General features: G+C 49.1%; 2 protein-coding genes across 8 annotated transcripts; both read right to left on the bottom strand.

Moving 5' to 3' along the window:
• Positions 1-555: 555 nt before the first annotated feature.
• SH3BGRL3 (SH3 domain binding glutamate rich protein like 3) lies at positions 556-3,468 on the bottom strand. 2 transcript variants are annotated; one of them, XM_075047521.1, is made up of 3 exons: positions 3,238-3,468; positions 1,913-2,080; positions 556-1,503 (listed from the first exon to the last, which is right to left on the bottom strand). In XM_075047521.1, the coding sequence occupies exons 1-3, from the start codon at positions 3,466-3,468 to the stop codon at positions 1,438-1,440; spliced, it is 465 nt and encodes a 154-aa protein (XP_074903622.1). In that variant the 3' UTR covers positions 556-1,437. The 2 variants fall into 2 exon arrangements, with proteins under 2 accessions (XP_074903622.1, XP_074903623.1); XM_075047522.1 differs by lacking the exon at positions 3,238-3,468 and adding an exon at positions 2,483-2,620.
• CEP85 (centrosomal protein 85) lies at positions 3,238-16,313 on the bottom strand. 6 transcript variants are annotated; one of them, XM_075047515.1, is made up of 15 exons: positions 14,924-14,960; positions 14,651-14,722; positions 13,890-14,042; positions 10,926-11,650; positions 10,138-10,271; positions 9,188-9,305; positions 8,626-8,811; positions 8,123-8,275; positions 7,711-7,865; positions 7,069-7,189; positions 6,569-6,619; positions 6,375-6,482; positions 5,482-5,710; positions 5,023-5,201; positions 3,238-3,370 (listed from the first exon to the last, which is right to left on the bottom strand). In XM_075047515.1, exons 1-14 carry the CDS (start codon positions 14,943-14,945, stop codon positions 5,038-5,040), a joined length of 2,391 nt encoding a protein of 796 aa, XP_074903616.1. In that variant the 5' UTR covers positions 14,946-14,960; the 3' UTR covers positions 3,238-3,370; positions 5,023-5,037. The 6 variants fall into 6 exon arrangements, with proteins under 6 accessions (XP_074903616.1, XP_074903619.1, XP_074903615.1 ...); XM_075047518.1 differs by lacking the exons at positions 3,238-3,370; positions 14,924-14,960 and adding an exon at positions 16,256-16,313 and having other exon boundaries at positions 3,826-5,201; XM_075047514.1 differs by lacking the exon at positions 3,238-3,370 and having other exon boundaries at positions 3,826-5,201.
• Positions 16,314-18,074: the final 1,761 nt, after the last annotated feature.

Below are 18,074 nucleotides of genomic sequence, written 5' to 3'. Positions count from 1 at the left end.
GGGCAGGCTGCCCAGAGCATTTCCCGGACCCTTCTGACCAGAGCTGGACCCTGCACAACTCAAATACAGGAAGCACCACTAACGTCACACAAACCAGCCGTTTCCACGGGCTCCCCGTGACCAGTGACTCAATCCCCACAGCTCTAAGTTAGTTTCCTCCTTTTTCCACCTATAGCAGATACAGGAGTGTACAGGGGACTCTCGTATAGGGCAGCCTCCGACCAGGTAAACTTTGTGCCAGGGGTTTGTTTTTTTGCTTGCGTGTTTGGCTGAAGCTGTCCCTCCCCCAGGCTGCCATTCTTACCACGCAGAGGAGAGGAATGCTTGAGAGAGGTACCTGTCACTACTGCGCTGTAGGATATTCAGACAAGTCCTGTAAGCCTTTGATTGGCGGCAACAATCTAAGGTGTTAAGATCTTTGTGTCAGGCTGCAGCAGTGAGTACAACTGACTCAGCTTCTCTGAGCTGGAAATGACTCAGAATCATTATGTAGGGTGACGTTTAACCTGTAGTCAAAATAAAACCAAATTTAAAAGAAACCCACGAGTACCGATGTGAAAGGTACAGTAACATTTAATAGCATCTCGGAAGACAACACTGGTTATAAACTTGCTTTTTGGCAGGAAAACAAAATGCACTTGGTCCGGGTTGCAAAAAAGCCCACTCAAAGAGGAGAGATAAGACAGCTGGAGCATCAGCTGTTCCGGAGCAGCCCTGAGCCATTAACGCTCAAAAGGGAGCCCTGGCACCACATCGAGGCGGAGGGCAGGTGGAGCAGCCCAGGTCCCACTTCTAGGCCCATCCATCCCCCCAGGCAGCCTGCTGAGCGACACCGGCCTTCGCCCCCAGCCCCGGCCTTCTCGGCGGTGGGTGGTCAGACCCCAGCTCTGTGCAGTATTTTTGCGTTAAATTAAAACAAACAAACAAAAAAAATCAACTTAGTTGCCATAATCTCTGCAGTTGAGATGAAAAAAGAAAAAAAAAAAGAAAAAAAAAAGTAGTGAGGCAGCAGGATTTACAATTTTAACAGCAGCTGGGAGAAGTGGGAAGTAACATGCAACCCTAAGCCCTTCCCTCCTGAAGCAGAAGCTCTCCCTGCAGAGGAGAGGGCTGACGGACGGCTGCACTTCGCACAGCCCCAGAGGCTTTGCTGTTTACAGAGGCACTGGAAGCTGCGGTGTGAGCCAGGCCCAGCTTTGTTCAAAGGCCGTGCGCAGCGAGCGTCAGACTTTCTTTGGATCCCTCTGAGATGATATCAGGGTTAGGCAGGAGGGAATTGTAGGCAGCTGCAATGAGTAGTTTTGGTCATGGGTTTCCCGGTGCTGGGATACAAGTCGCGGTGCCAGGAGAGCGCTGACAACCTGAAAGTGAAGGTGGTCGGAGATGAGGGTGCTCAGGAATGCAGGTAGAGTCCAGGACAGGAGGGGAGCCCGGGGCTCAGGCCAGCTTCAGGAACTCCTGCAGGGTGTTTTGCTCCACCGCTTCCACAAAGAGCTCGTAGTCCTGCAGGGAAAAGCCATACAGTCGCTCACAAGGCAAGGGTGAGCTGTATTCTCCCGCCGGTCAGGCAGCACGGGGTCCCCCCTGAGCACGCAGCACAAACTGGTTCACAGCGCCGGTGCCAGTCAGTCAAGTGGAGGATGACAGGGCGAAGCAGGGACAGCCCTGCACAGTGCAGCCCCCTCTCCCCACCCACGGGTCACCCAGAGCTCCCCTGCATGGGTCCCATTTTTTGCAAGCCATCATGCTCCAAATGCCCATTAACCCCAGCAGCGCTTTGTCTGCGCATCTTACGAGAGATACCTTTTGAAAGGCATCTTGACATCATTTGTAACAAAAACAAGGGGACGGGATTATTGCCCACCACCCAACCTCTGTGGTGCTTATCCCCCGCGCAGAGCACGAGCCTTACCCCGCAGTATTGGTCTCCATTGACAATCTGGGGCGGGATGGCTTTGGGATTGCCTGCCTTCGCCCTCATCTCCTCCCGGAGAGCGTTATCCTGGGAGATATCCACCAGCTCGTACTTGATGTTTTTCCCATCAAGGATTCTGGTTACTTCGCTCTGTTGGGATTTGATCTGGAACCCGGGCGGGAAAGGCAGGTTATGGGGAGCTGGAGAGGAGCCCGAAGGGTCGGCACCCACCCCTGCGTGCCAGTCACGCTCAGCAGAGCGCTCAGGGAGCGACCGCTCTTTATGGGCCACGGTCCAGACTCCACCTGGCCGCGGACGGGGCTCGGTCCTGCGTGGGGAGGGGACGACGGGGGACACCCAGCACGGCGGGATGGCTTCGGGGGAAGAAGGGGACGGCGCAGCGTGAGCAGAGGAAGGGGCATCTGGGATGGGGCGGGGGGGGGGGGCGGGGGGGGCTTCGCAGCTCCACGGGGAAGAGACGCCCACCCCAGGGAAGAAAGAAGGTCCCCCGGAACACCCAGCCCTGCCCCGCCGGAGCCCGGATCCCCGCCGCGGTCCACCGCTCACCTCCCGGGAGCCGGTCACCGAGGTGCTGTAGACCTTGAGGGTGCTCATGCTGCGATCGCGGCCGCTCCCCTGCGCTCAGCCCGGCGGAGGGAGGCTCGGAGGGAGGGAACGGGCGGCCCCGCCGCCGCCCGGCATGTGACTGCCGGGACCAATGGGGCCGGCGGGCCCGGGCATGCGGCGTCGGCGGGGCCCGGCCCCGGGCAGCCCGCCCCCATCCGTACGGGACCGCTTTGGAGTGGAGCAGAGCAGCTTTATTTTATACTCAAAATACTCAGTACAAACGAGTGGGTGAGACAAAGGCTGGTAGAAATACACTGCGCGCAACGCGACACGCAGCGCCGGACAGACGGCGGGGCAAGAACATGGGACAGGGTGGGAAGGTGGCCCTGGTGCCGCGTTCTGGGGTGCTCTGTAAAGAAAGGTCCGAGATTTCCCCTGCCTGGAGAGCAGCAGTCACGTACGGCAGATGGGATCACCATCTTAGCCAGAGGGGTCCAGTTCTGCAGGAGGATGACGAGAGGGACATTTCCTCGCAGAGAGGAACATGCGAGCCGGGCAGCCCCAGCTGCTGGGATGGGGCCAGGCACGAGGCTCCAAGCACCAGCTAAGATGGGGTTTCAGCCACGATCTCATTTCACAGCCAGCTCTGCAGTGGCAGAGGGCAAACGTGTCCCCATACAGCACCCGGGAACTAGATCTTGCACCCCAATGAGAATTCGGGGAAAGGGGATGGTGCTAAACAGCACCCTGCTAACCTGCAGGAGAGAGCAATTCTCACAGCTAGTGCTGTTCTGCACCTCAGCGCCTAGAGAGCTCCCAGCAGTCAGGACAAATGACTTCAAGAAATAGCCTTGGCCCACATTTAGCTCAGTACGTGGCAACAGCAGCCTGGGAACAGAAACAGCCAGAAATGTAATACACCAGATGCGGAAAGAACAGGACAGACAGCCGGCTGCCCAGCAGACGCTGCTGCACTCTCTCCCCATGCCATGCAGGGCGTAACTCAGGACAGCAAACTAACCAATTTTTTTGCCACCATCACACCCGTGGTGGCCAAACTTTAAGAACAAAACAGATTTGGTCTTACATTTTAACACAAAGGAATAACAAACGCATTTCTCCCAAACCTAGGGCTCACAGCCCCAACACGAACCATGAGCAACCAAACAGCAGAAGTTTCAGCAGTATTCTCCCCCCTGTTACAAAACTAACATAGTATCTTGCTCTTAACTCAAGCTGAAAACCAAAAAAGTTCCACCCTCAGCACCACAGTGTTGTCACAAACAAGCACTCAGGACTGTAAAGTTGCCACTACGGTTAAGGAGGGTTGTGATAAAGTGAACTGCATCCCATGCTGATTTATTTAGAAATCCCATTATTTAGCAGAAGAGCAGGAAGCTCCCAGAGAACAAGGGGCAAAGCTACAACAAAGCCCGAGTGGTCACTGCCTCGCAGGCACCAGGTAGAGCTCTCGGATCCAACTGTACCACCCTGCCATGTTAGGACCAGAATGGCTTTCTCCCTATCAAGCAGCAAGCAGCGAGCCAAGGAGAGGTGTGTCTCCCTGCTGGCCTGCAGCAGGGTCCCTCGGGGGCACAGAAGCTCCCTGCAGCTCTGGGAGGGGTTACAGACATTCAAGGCTCCCCAGGATGGTTTGCGATGGCTCTCAAGGCTGCTATGAGAAACAGCAGTTCCTCACCCTGCCAGCAGGTACATTAGGCACGAAGCAGTGTGGGGGACAGGAGGTTTCTCTAGCACATTAAGGCACTTCAGCATCAATCCACTTCCTCTGCAGCCTGAATCATACCCACAATCAGAATGCTATTTCGGGGGGATAAAAGGCTTAAGGCTTCTGGGGTAACAGTGCCCAGGGGGAGCGTTTTCAGAGTCTTCTTTTAGTGTTGCTTTATTCTCCAACTCCTGTTGGCTACTGAAAGACTCCAGTTGCATTTACCTGAGGAAAGCAGGTCCTGCTCCATGAATGGCTACACAAGCATCCAAGCCAGAACTGTGCACACAGCATCTGAGGAGCCTGTAGCACCTTGATGTAATTAGCAGTAGTATAACTGGCACACCTGCTTGCCTGTGAAGTCCACAGATATCCCCTGAACTCTCTGATAATCCTCTGGTCTTACTAGTCACACAGGATCTGTGCAGAGAATTTATCAGAAAGACCAGGGCATACATTTCCTTTTAGTGATGATTTTAACCGTCACATTTGCATGTTCAGCATTTGACATGCCTGAAAGGCAATTCAGAATTCATCTCACAGCGTCAGAGACCACACCAGCTCCAGCAAACACAGCATAAACACATTCCACAAGATCAAAGCTACTGCAAAGGCCGACACAGAAGCCCTGAACGATTCCAGTTAGCCAGTCAGAAGCTAAACACTTCTGGCAACAAACCCCTGATTTCTCACAGATTGGATAAGTCACACATCTTGTACCCGAGCAAAGGGATGGTAAAGTGCTGAATAGGTTTTGGGTTGTAGGAGCTCTAGACTCCCGAGGGTTTCAAGTCTTCATTTCCTGTCTTACTTTGGGAAGTGTTCTTTACTGGGTGATGCAGTTGTCTCCCATGTCCTGAGCATATCTGTCAGATATTGCCGTCCTTAAGTCCTCCACCTCTTTGTGAAGCTGTTTTACCTCCACCAGTTTCTTTGCAAGTCCATCAGGGCTCAGCAAGTCGTCTTTCTCCTTAGTGGAGTACTGAACAGCTGTGGAGTCAGAGAAGGGAGTTACCTCACATGCAATTCTGACCAAGGATCACACACATTTGCAAGTGAGCCAGAAAAACCCAGCGCACATTTGCAAAAGAGGTACTACTTAATGTTTAGTTATTACAGCATGCACCTTTAGAGTTAGCTAACCACAGAAAGAAGGTTCAGAACCCCAGAAAGATAAGAACCTTCCATGCTATATTATATGTGAGAGTTATTTGATTCTGTCACAGCACAGGAACAAAAGGTTTGCTCTGCCACCACTCAGCACACTTACAGCAAATGCCCAGGAGCAGAGAGAGGTTGGGATCCTTGCCCTGAGCCCTCTGAGTGACAATGCTGTAGACAGACTGCAAATCCTGCAGACAACTGGCCAGCTCGCTGTGCAACTCCTGGGCGAGGCGGGCTGTCTCAGCAGGCAGGGGCTGGGTTATTAGCTCTGCCTGCCGCAGTCGTTCCTGAAGGGTCAGGTTCTTCTCAATGAGATCCTGGTTCTGCACTGAAAGCTGAACAAATGGACACAGCAGGTTAGTGGTCACTTGGTACAGAACTAGCAAACTTAAAGCAACTTAACACAACTGCTCGATGATGATGGGAGCACCGAGGGCAGGAGGAGCTGGTTTACATCAGGCCCTCCAGACTCTTGCCAGATGAGCAAGTGTCAGTCCTACGAGGTGTGAGCATTTGACTTTCCTGGCTCAGACAGGAAGCGCCCCATGACGCTGCACTGTCCCTGCCAAGGCACGATGCAACAAAATAAGCTTCCAGGAGGTTGTGCACTGGCCGCTCACCCCAACACTGGCCATCCCTTCCCTCAAGGGCTGCCATTGTGCTTGGCTTCCTTTAGGCTTGACAGTGGGGCTCAGCCCTGCCCTTCAGCCAGGGCTGTCGTCGAGTTTGGATTCCTGCTCACCGCCTTGCTGCCCCCAGCTGGCAAGTTCAGCGTCCTCCACCATATCCAGCAGCCCCAGCTGAAGTTCCCGAGGCAGAAACTGCCTTTCTCCTCCTGCTTTTGAGCAAAGAGCTCCTTTCAGAGCACTGTCAGGGCAACTGACTAGCAGGAAGCAGGAGAGGTTGTGCTGCTGACTGCAAATTAAGGGTCTTGCTAAAAGACAATCCATTGTTCATTCAACTGCTATGCTCGAGCACTCTAAACACTCCTGCTCTGACCTCTTTCACAGCAGTCCGGAGCTGCTGCAGTGCATTTTCTCTCCTCATCGCCTCCTCTTTCAGAGCTTGGCTTGTCCCCTCTTCCTGGGCCACCTGTTCTTCCAGGTTCTAGAACAGACCATGGGAAAGTAGTAAGTCTAACTCACTTCACAGCAGATTCTCAAGTTATAGGTCTCTCTGCAGTCACCTCTCACCTTTACTTGCAAGGACAACTGCTCCATCTTCTTCTGCTGTTTGTCCACAATCTGGAATCAAAAGCAGAGCCATCAGAACTGGTCATACAGACTCAGTAATACCACCAGGATTTCTCCTTTAGTAGGACAGCATCCCTTCTCCTTCTCTTTCCTGCCCATTTACTACTTTAATCACTGCTTCTGTTAGCAGTGGACTTAGATTCCCTGATGAAAGGCACCTGATAAAAGGCACCATTAGAAGTATCAGCTAAAAACAGACTGGAGAAGTTGCATTCTTGTGGTTTTCCTCTCCCCTCTTTGCATTCTGCAACTTCTCTCCAGTGTTACTGTAGGAGTGCATGGTTATGCTTTTAAAACCCCTCAGTTGGGAATTCCAGGAACTGCTGCTTCAGTGCAATTGTGACTGCCTACAACTGCAAAAGTCCCCGATTCCATCTTAGCGCCCGGTGTGACTCAGTGGAAGGAAAAATGTGTGATTCCCGTTTGACACAGCCTGTTACCTTTCTGAGGCAGTCGCATTCTTTCTTCAGAGAGTCATTTTCTATTTTCTGTCTCTCCCCATCCTGGGCAGAGGGTCCTCTCTCTGCATTCTTTACACACTGCTGCACCTTGTCCTGCAAGCTGAAATTAGCAGAACACCATGCGAAAACCAGCTTTATTTAAGGGTGTTCCCATCACTAAAAAGTATGAGGAGGCAAATGATTTTCATATCAGATGCCAGTGTTGTCCTGTTTGCATCCCAGCTTGCAAACTGCCAGGGCTGTGACAGAAGGAGTTCCTCTCCCTGGACACAGCCCTCCCCATGATATTGGCACATTTGCAGAGACACAACGATTGCAGATTACATAGGTCCATTTTGTAAGGAGTTATGGTTGAGAGCAACAACCCGAGGAGACAGACAAACCCAGGTGACAAAACAGGGCCCCCCTTTCTTTCAGCCACGTGGTTCTGCTCCCACCCTCCCCTGTTGGCATGCAGAATTTGAACACGGTATTTTGGTGAGCATTCAACATAATCATCACAAATCCACGGTAATCTGGTTCTGACAGGCGGGACAGTGGCTGTGCTGAATCATCACTGTTCTTGTGCTGCAATTACTTCAGTGCTAAGATGAAGTTTATTCTAATCCTCCTGATTTTTACCTGCGCACAGTGGAAAGAAGCTCCAGCTCCTTGTGTTTTTGGGTTTCTAGCTGCATCTCTTGCTCCCTGAAAGCAGCCCGGACATCTCCAAGCTCCGTTTCCAGTGCCAGCACTGTTTCCTGCATAGCAGTACTCTTCAGTTCAGATTCCTTCAGCTGCAACAAAGACCATCATAACACTCTAGAGAACTCCCAGGAGTTTCAGAACACACACCACATTTCAACTACATTTGCAATGCCGATTTTTACTACCTATGTGACAGTTCTCAGCTATAGCTCAGAACTTTCCTTCTCCAAGAAGGCCAGACCACAACTTTACTTGGGCAGCTGTACAGGCTATTATCTGCAGCTGTAGAAAAGTCATCTGAGCAAGTATGTGAAGAGCTGTCATCACAATTCAAAGGAAGTTTTACCTTCTGACTCTGTTTCTGGTGGTCCTCAAGGGTTGGTAGATCAGCCAGGTATCGTTCCAGGGTCTCGATTCTCTGTTGTCTCTCCCTGTTTTGTTCAGATTCCTTCTGGCATTTCTTTTTGAGATTATTAATGTGTTTGTCTCTTCCCTTTACCTGCAGGGACAGTTATATAAAAGTTTAGTTTATATAAGTTCTTGTCCATTCTTCAGTCCTCTGTGAGCCCACTTATTTACCTTTTTGTACAGCACTCAACATCAAAATACAAGATCACCTTAACTCAGCAGCATTTCTGCTCACTTAAAGAGGTTTAAAAGAAGAGGTATTGAAATATTTCTAACTGCAGGAGGAAGGGCTTTTGCTTATAAACCAAAAAATTCTACAAGGAGATCAGAAAATACCTACAATAACACATTGCCACAGAAAACTTTCACCTAGGCACTATATTGACTTTTAGCTTCTTGAAGAAAAAACACCCTCCCCCCTCTAGAGCAATGGGATCATACCCTTTCTTCCTGTTTCTTTAACTCCTCTGCATGTTTCTGCATAGTTTCTTTCAGTGACTCCCGGATCAGCTTTGCATCCACCTCTGCAGCAGCGAGTTTTCTCTCCAATTCAATCTTTTCCTTACTGAGGGATTCAGTCTTCTCTGTGAACTGTGCTCGAAGAAACGTGTTCTCCCGCTGCAGCTCCTGCAAACAGAGACAGCCTATGAATTCAGTTAGTTACAAACTGGCGCTAAGCACCTGCGCTGTCTCAGAGCTGTGTCCTCAGCCCTCCTACTTCCCAAACATCATTCAGCCCATCTTATATACTGCAGTATCTGAAATAGCATTTGTCAGTGCTGTCAGGCATTTGCATCACTAGCACAGCTTCTAAACAAACTGTAGTACTTCAGGGTTTGAAATCTCAAGACACACAGAAGATCTCAGAGATGACAGGTAACCAGGACCCCATACAAAGGTTAATTTTACTCTGCATAGCCCTCCTACTCAGGAAACACCTAGTGAGAAACGCCTGCTGGATTCAATACATATTTCTTACTGACACTCTGTTGCACCCAATTACCTGCATTCTCAACATGTAGACATCTCCGTAGGGTGCTGGACAGCCAAGCAGGGCACTGTGAACCTGCAGTTCACTTTCCCGGACCTTCTGCTCCAACTGGGATATGTGTTGTCTTTGTCTGTAAAAAAAACCCCAAAAAACTGGTAATACACCATTCTCAAACATACACCTCGTTTTCAATGGTAGCAGAGAGCAATACAACAGGAACAGTGCCACAACTCTAATGCTCCGTACAGTGACAAGCAGAAGAAAAAACACTGCAGAGAAATCTGCAAGACATTCACTGTGACTTTTTTTTTTTTTTACAATTGGTATTAACTTTTTTTCCCTCCCCTCCCTTCAAAGTCTCCCCCCCAGCAATGATTATAGATAAAACACACAAGCCTTGCATGCTTTGGAGGATCCAGCTTGGCTGTGGAGCTTATGAGTGAAACGAACAGACATCAGAGGACTCAAAATGAGCAAGCAGAAAAAGAGTTTACAGTCCAAATGCTGAAGGTAGCTTTCACTAGGACTTACTTTTTCGAAAAGCTTATGGACCACTAGCGTTGGGTATGAGAAGTGTTGTTTGCCAGCCCAAATTCACAAAGAATAAATTTAAAATAAAGATATCAAAGAGCTCCCAGAAAGTCCTCAAGCAAAAAGGCAGTAGTACTGACATTCCAAATAATCGTGATGGAACCAGAAATCTTTATCCCTTATAAAACACAGAAAACCACAACCAAAATGAATTTATTTGAATCCTTCAGGATCCAAGAGGAAGGGGAGGAGACCTCATGAAAAAAATAGGCTGTTCTCAAAGGTCATTATATTGTTCTTTGCAACAAAAAAGCTCAGTCAGATAAAAGGGACTCTGAGATACAAGCCTTCCTTGGTACTTTCAAAACCCTCCCTTTCCAAAAGGAAATGCACTGGAGTCCTTAAAGTACATGTCAGGATCAAACTCTCACCTGTCAATGAGGAGCTCTTTCTCCTTGAGTAGGTTTTCATTGGAGTTCAGGATATTGATCCACTGAGCTGGATCAGGTGTAGGCAGCGAAGCAGAATACATCGAGGAATGGTGGCAGACGCCTCCATTTTGTAACTGAAAGAGGAGACAAAGTGAGGAGGGAAAGGTTTGTGCTCCACAGAGGTAATTGCAACATTGCTAGAGCTATTTTGCACACTGTGTGCTCATCTGCATGCCAGGACATAGCTATTTCAGTCTCCGTCGATGTCCAAGAACAAGTAACTTTGCCCAAGCACAACTGGAGATTAACAAATAATTTTAGACCACTATGCTAGCTTGCTGGAAACAATTTGTCTCCATTAGGGTACAGCTGGTTGGAGGTGATAAACAAACTGTTTCCATCTAATAAACTGCAGTTAGTTTTATGCATCTTTTCAAAAAAGTCCGTTTCCTAACTTTAGATACAGAATATGGTTACTCTAGAAACTGTTAAGAACTTCTTGACATGCTTTTTCTTTGCAGTTTCTAGCAGACAGGATATTTCACCTCTTGATCTGAACCATTGTGCAGTGCTGTAACATAATACAGGACTGCTCTACATAAGCAGTGTGTCAAATGATACCTGTGACACCACATGCTGTAAAAACATACCGTTAAGAGACTTCTGGTGTAAGACAGGGAGAAGCATGAGACATTTTCCTCCTTGCTTCAAAAGTCTGTGACAATGATTCATGACTAAAGTGACAGGAAGGGTTTCAAACTCATACATATATACAAGCAGCTCCCTACCTGCATTTGCTCTATTTGCAATCGCACTTTCTCCAGCTGCTGTTTCCAAGCACTAAGCTCGCAGACGCTCTCGTGCGGATGTAGCGTGCGGGCTTCTTGCATCCATGCTCGAGATGAAGGATTTACAGGTTTTGAAAAGAAATTGTTGGCCTGGAGTCCCGTTGGCATCAGTCTGCTCCCACTCGGCCATGTTCCGTCTTGGGGCTCACAGACACCATTAGCCCCTGCCACTTGCTTACTCTCTGGCAGCACCTTATAATGGTCCTTTCCTGCCTCAGCTGCCCCAGAGTTTGGATTGAACTTCTGGAACCTGCGGAGAGGGTCAGTGCACAAACTATCCAGAAAGAGAGAATGGTTAAGGGTGTGCTCAATGGCAGGGGTGTCAAACTTCCAAGTATCTTCTGTTCTCATGTGATCAGAAACAGGATGCCAGGATTGCTCAAAACCATTTTCCCCTGAAGTCCCGTAGAGACGCAAGAGATCCCTGGGTGGCACCTGAGAAGACTTCCCGGCATTAAAATCTCCATTTCTCATGAGCCCTGTGTGTTCAGAAGCAGATCCTGGCATAGCAGTTTTTGAAGTACTCTGGGAACAGCTCTGGTCTCCTGCAGAGCACAGCTTGGAGGGCGAGGCACCCAACGTAGAAGGCATAACATGGGCTGTTGGGATGGTCACTTGGGTTTTGATGGGCTGGAATGAGGAACCGTTACTGGAATTGCAGAAGTCTAGGGAAAGAAGAAGAGTGATGCTCCAATTACAATCCTGAAAATATTCTGACACAAACAGCTACCCCTCTGCTGAACTTTCAGAAAGAATTTAAAAAAACTGATTCTTTTCCCCCTGAACATGTCCTCCTAAGCAGCAACAGCAAGACTAAGGCACACCTATATTCCCCCTCACTACATTGCTGACATTTTCCTACCACCATAAACCAAAGGGAGAACCCAAGTTTAATTCAGTACACATTTTTAATCCCTTGTTTTTAAGCTACTCTAGTATAATCTTAAATCAATATGGTTATCTTTCTATAGGTTTAGAAATCAAGTCCTTTAAATTGAATAAAAAGGCTGAAACTTACTCAGCTGAACACTGAGACCTTGATTCTGTTCTGCCCGTCCCACAGCTCAGCGACTCTGAACCGTAACCAAAGCTAACTGGAGCCTTCACTAAGCCCATGATGAGCTTCAAACATAGCTGAACACTAGATCACCAAGCTGCTGACCTTCGAACTCCTCCAGGACACTGCAGCAAAAGAGCTTTTTCTAGAGGTTAGAGTAATGGCTCTTGCCTTATTGCCACAGGAAATGAGATAGAGTTCAGCGCACGCACCCCAGCCCATGTGCCTGTCCTGTCAGAAAGGCACCAAACCTGGCTACATGGAAATACGGGGTTATTCTTAGCAACTCTCAGATTTCAATACAGCAACAGCAAGAGCTGAGAAAGGCAAACAGTGCCTGTTCCCACTCCTTGTCCCGATACATTATGTATCGCAGCAATTCCAGGTTTCTCCCAGATACACAAACTCATTTTCTTCATGGGTTTGGCTAAAGGCCCATCCTCACATGATGTTTCTTTAATCCAACATCAGGACTGCAAGGTCACCCTTCCACCTGTTTGTAACCTCAAAGCACTGTTACAAGAAGGAATAAAAGGTTATGATTTGAATATGACTGAAATCGGATTCTGCAAAGACCATTATCGAACTGCAGGAAAACTATCGCAATAAAGGCACAACACAAGACCCTCTCCTCAAAAATGAGCAGGAAGGGCAGAAAATCTTAGATGTTACTTGGCTGTGCCTAGGAACTCCAGAGAACACCATGCTACCAAGCAGTCACAAGCACATTCACCTTGGCAAACAGAAGAGACAGTACAATTTCCTTTTACAGCCCCTAAATTTATAGCCCAGTATCACTATCAGGAACTTGAGTTCTCTGACCAGCATGCCACATGCAGATGCTGCAATCGTTTCCTTGGCTGTGCTAAGGGTCATCACAACATTTCTGACTAATGTACTGACCTGAAAGTCGGCGTGCTTCAGCCAGCTGTCATGCCACAATTCAGCCTCAGCTCTTGCAAACAAGGCTACAACATTACAGACATTCAGAATGGCAATTTCTGAAAGAGCCATCATTATCTCCCCTGCCCTCAGCATGCAACTGGATGTTTTATTATCCTGAGAGGGGCTAAATGGGACACTTAAACATGTGCTCTAGTAATATTTCTAGCAATATTTCCACAAGCCAGACTTTATCAAAAGCCTTCATTTCAACTCACACATTATTAAGATCTATAGCTCATTCAAAAGGCTCAGGGCAGCTTGTGAAACACATGCATGTGTGAAGTGCGTTATTTTAAAGAACAACAAAAAATTCCTCGCTGCTGAAAGAAGAATCAGTGAAACAGTAGTGGTTTATGACACTTTCACAAGTGAAGATGAAAATACAGGTGGAAAGGACTGCTGGGACAAGCAACTTCACACAACATGCCTCAGCTGAGGGCAAGGCTGCAGCATTCTTCAGTGAGAAGAAAGGAGCTCTAACACTGAAGAGACTTACACACAAAGGCATAGTGATCTGAAGTCTCTAGAGGCACCTATAAATTATTTCTTAAAAAAGCATGTGATAGACTTTCTGATAAATCACTTGTAGGTCAATATGAACCAGCAAATCACCAAGGTGGCTCTTTTAGTCAGTTAAAAATGCTTACTACAGTTTGCAGATCACCCAACTAGCTTAAAGAAACAGCAAGTCCCTTAATCACTTGTTTATATTTCAGGCAGCATATCTGCGTACTGAGGCACTGGTTTTGAAATAGTTTCCAAACATTATTACAGATTCTGCTCTCCCCAAGTTTTTTTTCCATTTTAGGGTTCAGTATTATCAGGCTATTTAATGCTTGTTGATCTTCTAAGAAAACTTAAAGACTTTGGCTGTTACTGTGTGATCTCATGCTGACCATCACCTTCTGTGCTGTCTGAGCAGGAGGTTCCAATGCCCCCATCCCCACTGTCGGCCACACTTGAACAGCGACTGACACGGCTCTGGAACTTCACAGACAACATAGGTGTCTTCCAGTCAGTCTCCAAGAAATTACTCTTCTGACTGGTGCTGGGATCTGGAAAGAAAAATTCAGGGTTATTTATGTTTTAGCCAACAGACTGAAAGGCCTTTTAATATACTTAAGCCATACCTAATTCCCCATGCTACCAAAACCCACACTGATCCTTGCTTGACTCCCAGTATTGCTGCTAAAGAAATCTCTTTTGCAAAAGGAAACGGTAGCAAGCACAGGGAAGCCAAATAATATCAATGGGAGACTGAAAAATCCATCTTGTTATGGAAGGCAGAATGCAAAAGCAGTAAGTTATACTTGCTTTGATAAGTTTGGTGATATTACACCCAGCTGATACTCTGGTACTCAGCCTAAGAAAAAGAGCAGCAGCATTGGCACACAGCAAAACTGGTTAAATTAAAGATACATCTTTGCATTACCTGTTAAGAACTCTTCCCCATTTATCAGTTATCACTCAAGAGATAGGTTCATTATCAAAGGATTCTCTACCCTTGCATACCCATGCAATAGTTTTATTTTGCAGGCATAAGACATTGGTTTTTTAATAAAAAGCTTTTGGTAAAGAACTCTTCTCAGGGCCACATGTCTCCTCAGAGAAACTGCAACAGGATCCAACAGCAGCAGGGCTTTAAAGAAAGGACTCTCCTTACCTGACGGATTGTTCTGCTGGAGTCTCAGGTCTGGATGTTTCTCAAGAGCAGCCATCTTATCTATCCAGTGAACTACAGGGCAATAAACAAAAAAACCCATATTTTAAATCAGCATAAACCAAACCCTATTCCCACTAAGCAAGCAAAGGGTACATACACATCAGCTACTCTTCATTCAGAACAACACAGTATTTCATATTTAATTAGCTTCTCCTCCCAACAGTATCTGTTTCATCCCTGCAGTAAGAGAGGCGATGCTTAAAAAACCCTCACAGTTATTGTAGGCTTTCTTCATGCCTGAGAAATGAGGAGAGTTCCTGTTTGCAACATTCTCCAGGTATGCAGCAGCTCAGTGCCTTTCAACTGGAGCATGTGTTATCCCCATTGTAGTTATTTATAGAGCACCAGTCACCATGGTACCTACACGCTGGCTTTATGTCTACAGAGACTAAAAATTTCCCTTTAAAAATCTTAACTCTAAACCAGTTCATTTCTGCCCTCTGTAGAGGTCACTGAGCAACTACATGCAGAAATGCAGTAATTCAAAACTTAGCGTTCCTGTTCCATAAATGGCAATCATTATCTACCCTGAGCTTTGGTTTAATTTATCTGCTTATTGGAGTACCTCAGACAGTGAATTTCCTGCCTCTGATGATGCTAGTTTACAGCTCTCAGGCTTCACTGTAGAAATTCAAGGCCTCTCTCCACCAGTCAAATACTAAATCCTCGATTGCCAGCTCTTACAGATTTTTGCTTGACTGATTCAAAGAGCTCACAGAAACCAATAATTCTTGGAAAACATACATATACAGATTTTACAACATAGGATAGACATTGGGAATACAATGGGATGATGAACTAAAAGCAGCATTTCACTCAGTGAAGAAATAGAACACTTCTAGCAAAACGTAGTGCTTATTACGTTTAATTTAGGTATGTTTCAGAAATCCCCAAGTTTAAATCTCAGTCTCCAGCACTACAGCCAGGCAGTTATAACAGGGAAATTCACGCGTGGGCTCTCGAAATAAAACAGACAAAGCAACCAAAGCGTTCCCACCTCACTCGGCACCACCCTTTCACAAACACACCCCCCACGGCATCCTACAAGCCACTCTCTTCCACCAGCGGGCACAGGGCAGACCCTGCAGAGGGGGCTGAGAAGGGTCATGTGCAAAATAAGGCAAAACGAAGGAGAAAGAGGAAGGGGAGCGGTGGGTCACGAAGGGGGGGGGCAGCGCTTTACCCGATGGAAGGGGAGAGCTTGGCGAGTACGTGATGTGAAGCTGGGGTGTGGGGTGGGGGGCACCCCTTCACCCCCCAGAAGGCGATGAGGAGAAGAGTGACATGGGTGAAGGAAGGGGAGAAAGGAAGGCGGTTAACCCAAGGAGGGGGGAGGCCCAACCGCCTGGCAGGCACGACCTAACCCTGAGGAGCCGGTCCCCGGGGTGGGGAGGGGACGGGAAGGGACCACCGAGCTGTCCGGGACGGAGAAAGAAGAGATGTTTTCACCGAGGAAGGAGCACAGGGAGGGCGGCTGTCCCACAGCCGGAGCCCGCCCTGTGAGGGAGCGGGAGCCGGAGCCGGAGCCCGCCGCCCCCCCCTCACCTGCCTCCGCCGCCGCGCTCGCGCTGCCCCGCGCGCCGCGACCGTTACAGCCGCGGGCGGGGGGAAAGGGGGAGGGAGTGGCAAAGGAAAAGGGGCAGGACCCTCCCCGCCCGCAACCTATCGGACGCGACTGCCCCGCCCTTAACTCCTCGCTCATTGGCTTTTCGGAACGCTGATTGCCCCGCCCCGTAGCTTCGTGGAGGGGGAGACGGCTTCTGGCCGAGGAAAACTGACCGCAGCTGCCACCCGTAGGGTGGGGCCTGAAAAAGAGCGGCACCGGCCCTCTCCCCGCGCCTGCGCAGTGCTGCTGCTGAGGCGCTGTGCGAGGGCGGGCGGCCCGGCCTCACCGTTGTCGCCGCATTCCCTCACCGGCTCCACCGTCCTCTCAGGGCCCCAGCCCAGCCCAGGACCCCAGGCTGAGGGGTAAGGCCGGGCGGCGGCCCCCCAGCTCGGCCTCCTCGCTCCGCTGGGCCGGAGAGGTCAGGGCTGCCCCTGGGCCCTGCCTTAGGCCCGGCCACTTCGGGGCTTCTCGCGTGTGGTGCGGGGTCACCTTCCTTCCCCGGGCAGGGCCCACCCCGGCTGGAGCAGCGGCACTGCTGGTACTGAAAAGCCGGTCGAAGAAACTCTCTAAGACTCGTTTTGGAGTTTTAGGAAGCAGGCGTTCTTTATTGCAGCGCTGGATGCACGGGGGATAGTTCCACCTAGCGTGCATGCCACAGCTTTAGCACAAACAGGTTATATAGAAAAACTAATTGCGTAATAATCAGTATACATATACATAAAAATTATTGCAACTGATTATCATAGTGCAGCCTACATCCGATCATGCGCAATGAAGGATTCATTTGAGTCGAAGGGCTGCTTTTGCGACCACCAACCCATTTGAAGTTCTTGTTGGCTGTCCTTGAAGTCTTTATTCTTGTCCTTGTTCTTTGATCTTGAAGCTTAACGCAGTTTCAATCGCATGTGGTCAGTTTCAACATTGTTCTCATCTAGCGTACAGTCATAAGAGCAAAGAACTGCAAAACTTATGAGTAACTACCTCTACTAATTACTTGGCTATATTTTTGTCTATTGTTTCAATCATAGTGTTAGTATAAGATTTATAATAATTATTTACCAAATCTCACTTTTACAGTCACCTAGCAGCAAACCAGTTTCCACGGCTGGTACAAAATATTAAAACCATCAGAATATTTAGACATGCCATACAGAATGTATGGAAATATGCTATCACTGCCGGCAGCGAGGCCTCGTCGGCAGTGGGGACCCACTTTCTGGTAAGGGGTCTGGTGTGGGCCCCCACGCCTGGGTGCTTCTGTTAGCAGCCACAGCCACCCCACAGTGGTGGGAGTTGCCCAGCTCCCCCCCGCAACCTCTCCTTCAGGGATGTCCTCTGGGAGAGCTGCGTGGAGGAGCTTGCCCAGCTGGGTCCAGCCTGTTGTGCCCTCCCCAGAGGACGTGGCCCATTTCTGGCCTGTCCAGGTGCTGAGAGTGGCCACTGTGGGCTTGCTGCAGCTGGGACCCCTGGCGTACACCCTGGCCATGCTGGGAGCGTGATGATGGGTCCCCCCCAGCATGGCTCAACCTGGTGGCCACCACCAGGCTCCTGCTGATGCTGGTGGGTGCTGTGTACCTGGGTGCTGGAGGAGTTAGCCAGCCCATAGACCCCCCTGGCAGACCACTTCCACCAGGGGACATGTCTCTCCCTGGGCTGGAGCTGCAGAGGTGCTGGCTGGCATCTGCCTGGCCACCAGCTTCTACAGGAAGAGGGGGTTCGTCATGAAGCCGGCCGCTGCCCCTTAGGAGGTGGATTATT

This window comes from Buteo buteo, chromosome 16 (assembly GCF_964188355.1).
Source record: "Buteo buteo chromosome 16, bButBut1.hap1.1, whole genome shotgun sequence".
NCBI classification, from domain to species: domain Eukaryota; kingdom Metazoa; phylum Chordata; class Aves; order Accipitriformes; family Accipitridae; genus Buteo; species Buteo buteo.
Note: the sequence above shows the minus strand (reverse complement) of the source record. Positions and strands in the feature narration are given on the sequence as shown.

Excerpts from the sequence above, each read along its gene's own strand:
- CEP85 (XM_075047515.1), bottom strand. The coding sequence starts at position 14,945 with ATGAAGAAAGCCTACAATAACT. Across the intron at positions 11,651-13,889 it reads CTGCTCAGACAGCACAGAAG|ACTTCTGCAATTCCAGTAAC; the intron begins GTGATGGTCAGC and ends TTCTTTCCCTAG. Across the intron at positions 5,202-5,481 it reads TCTGCTCCTGGGCATTTGCT|CTGTTCAGTACTCCACTAAG; the intron begins GTAAGTGTGCTG and ends CTGACTCCACAG.
- SH3BGRL3 (XM_075047521.1), bottom strand. The coding sequence starts at position 3,468 with ATGGGGAGAGAGTGCAGCAGCGTCTGCTGGGCAGCCGGCTGTCTGTCC. Across the intron at positions 2,081-3,237 it reads AGAATTGCTCTCTCCTGCAG|ATCAAATCCCAACAGAGCGA; the intron begins GTTAGCAGGGTG and ends CCCGGGTTCCAG. Across the intron at positions 1,504-1,912 it reads ATGGAGACCAATACTGCGGG|GACTACGAGCTCTTTGTGGA; the intron begins GTAAGGCTCGTG and ends TTTTCCCTGCAG.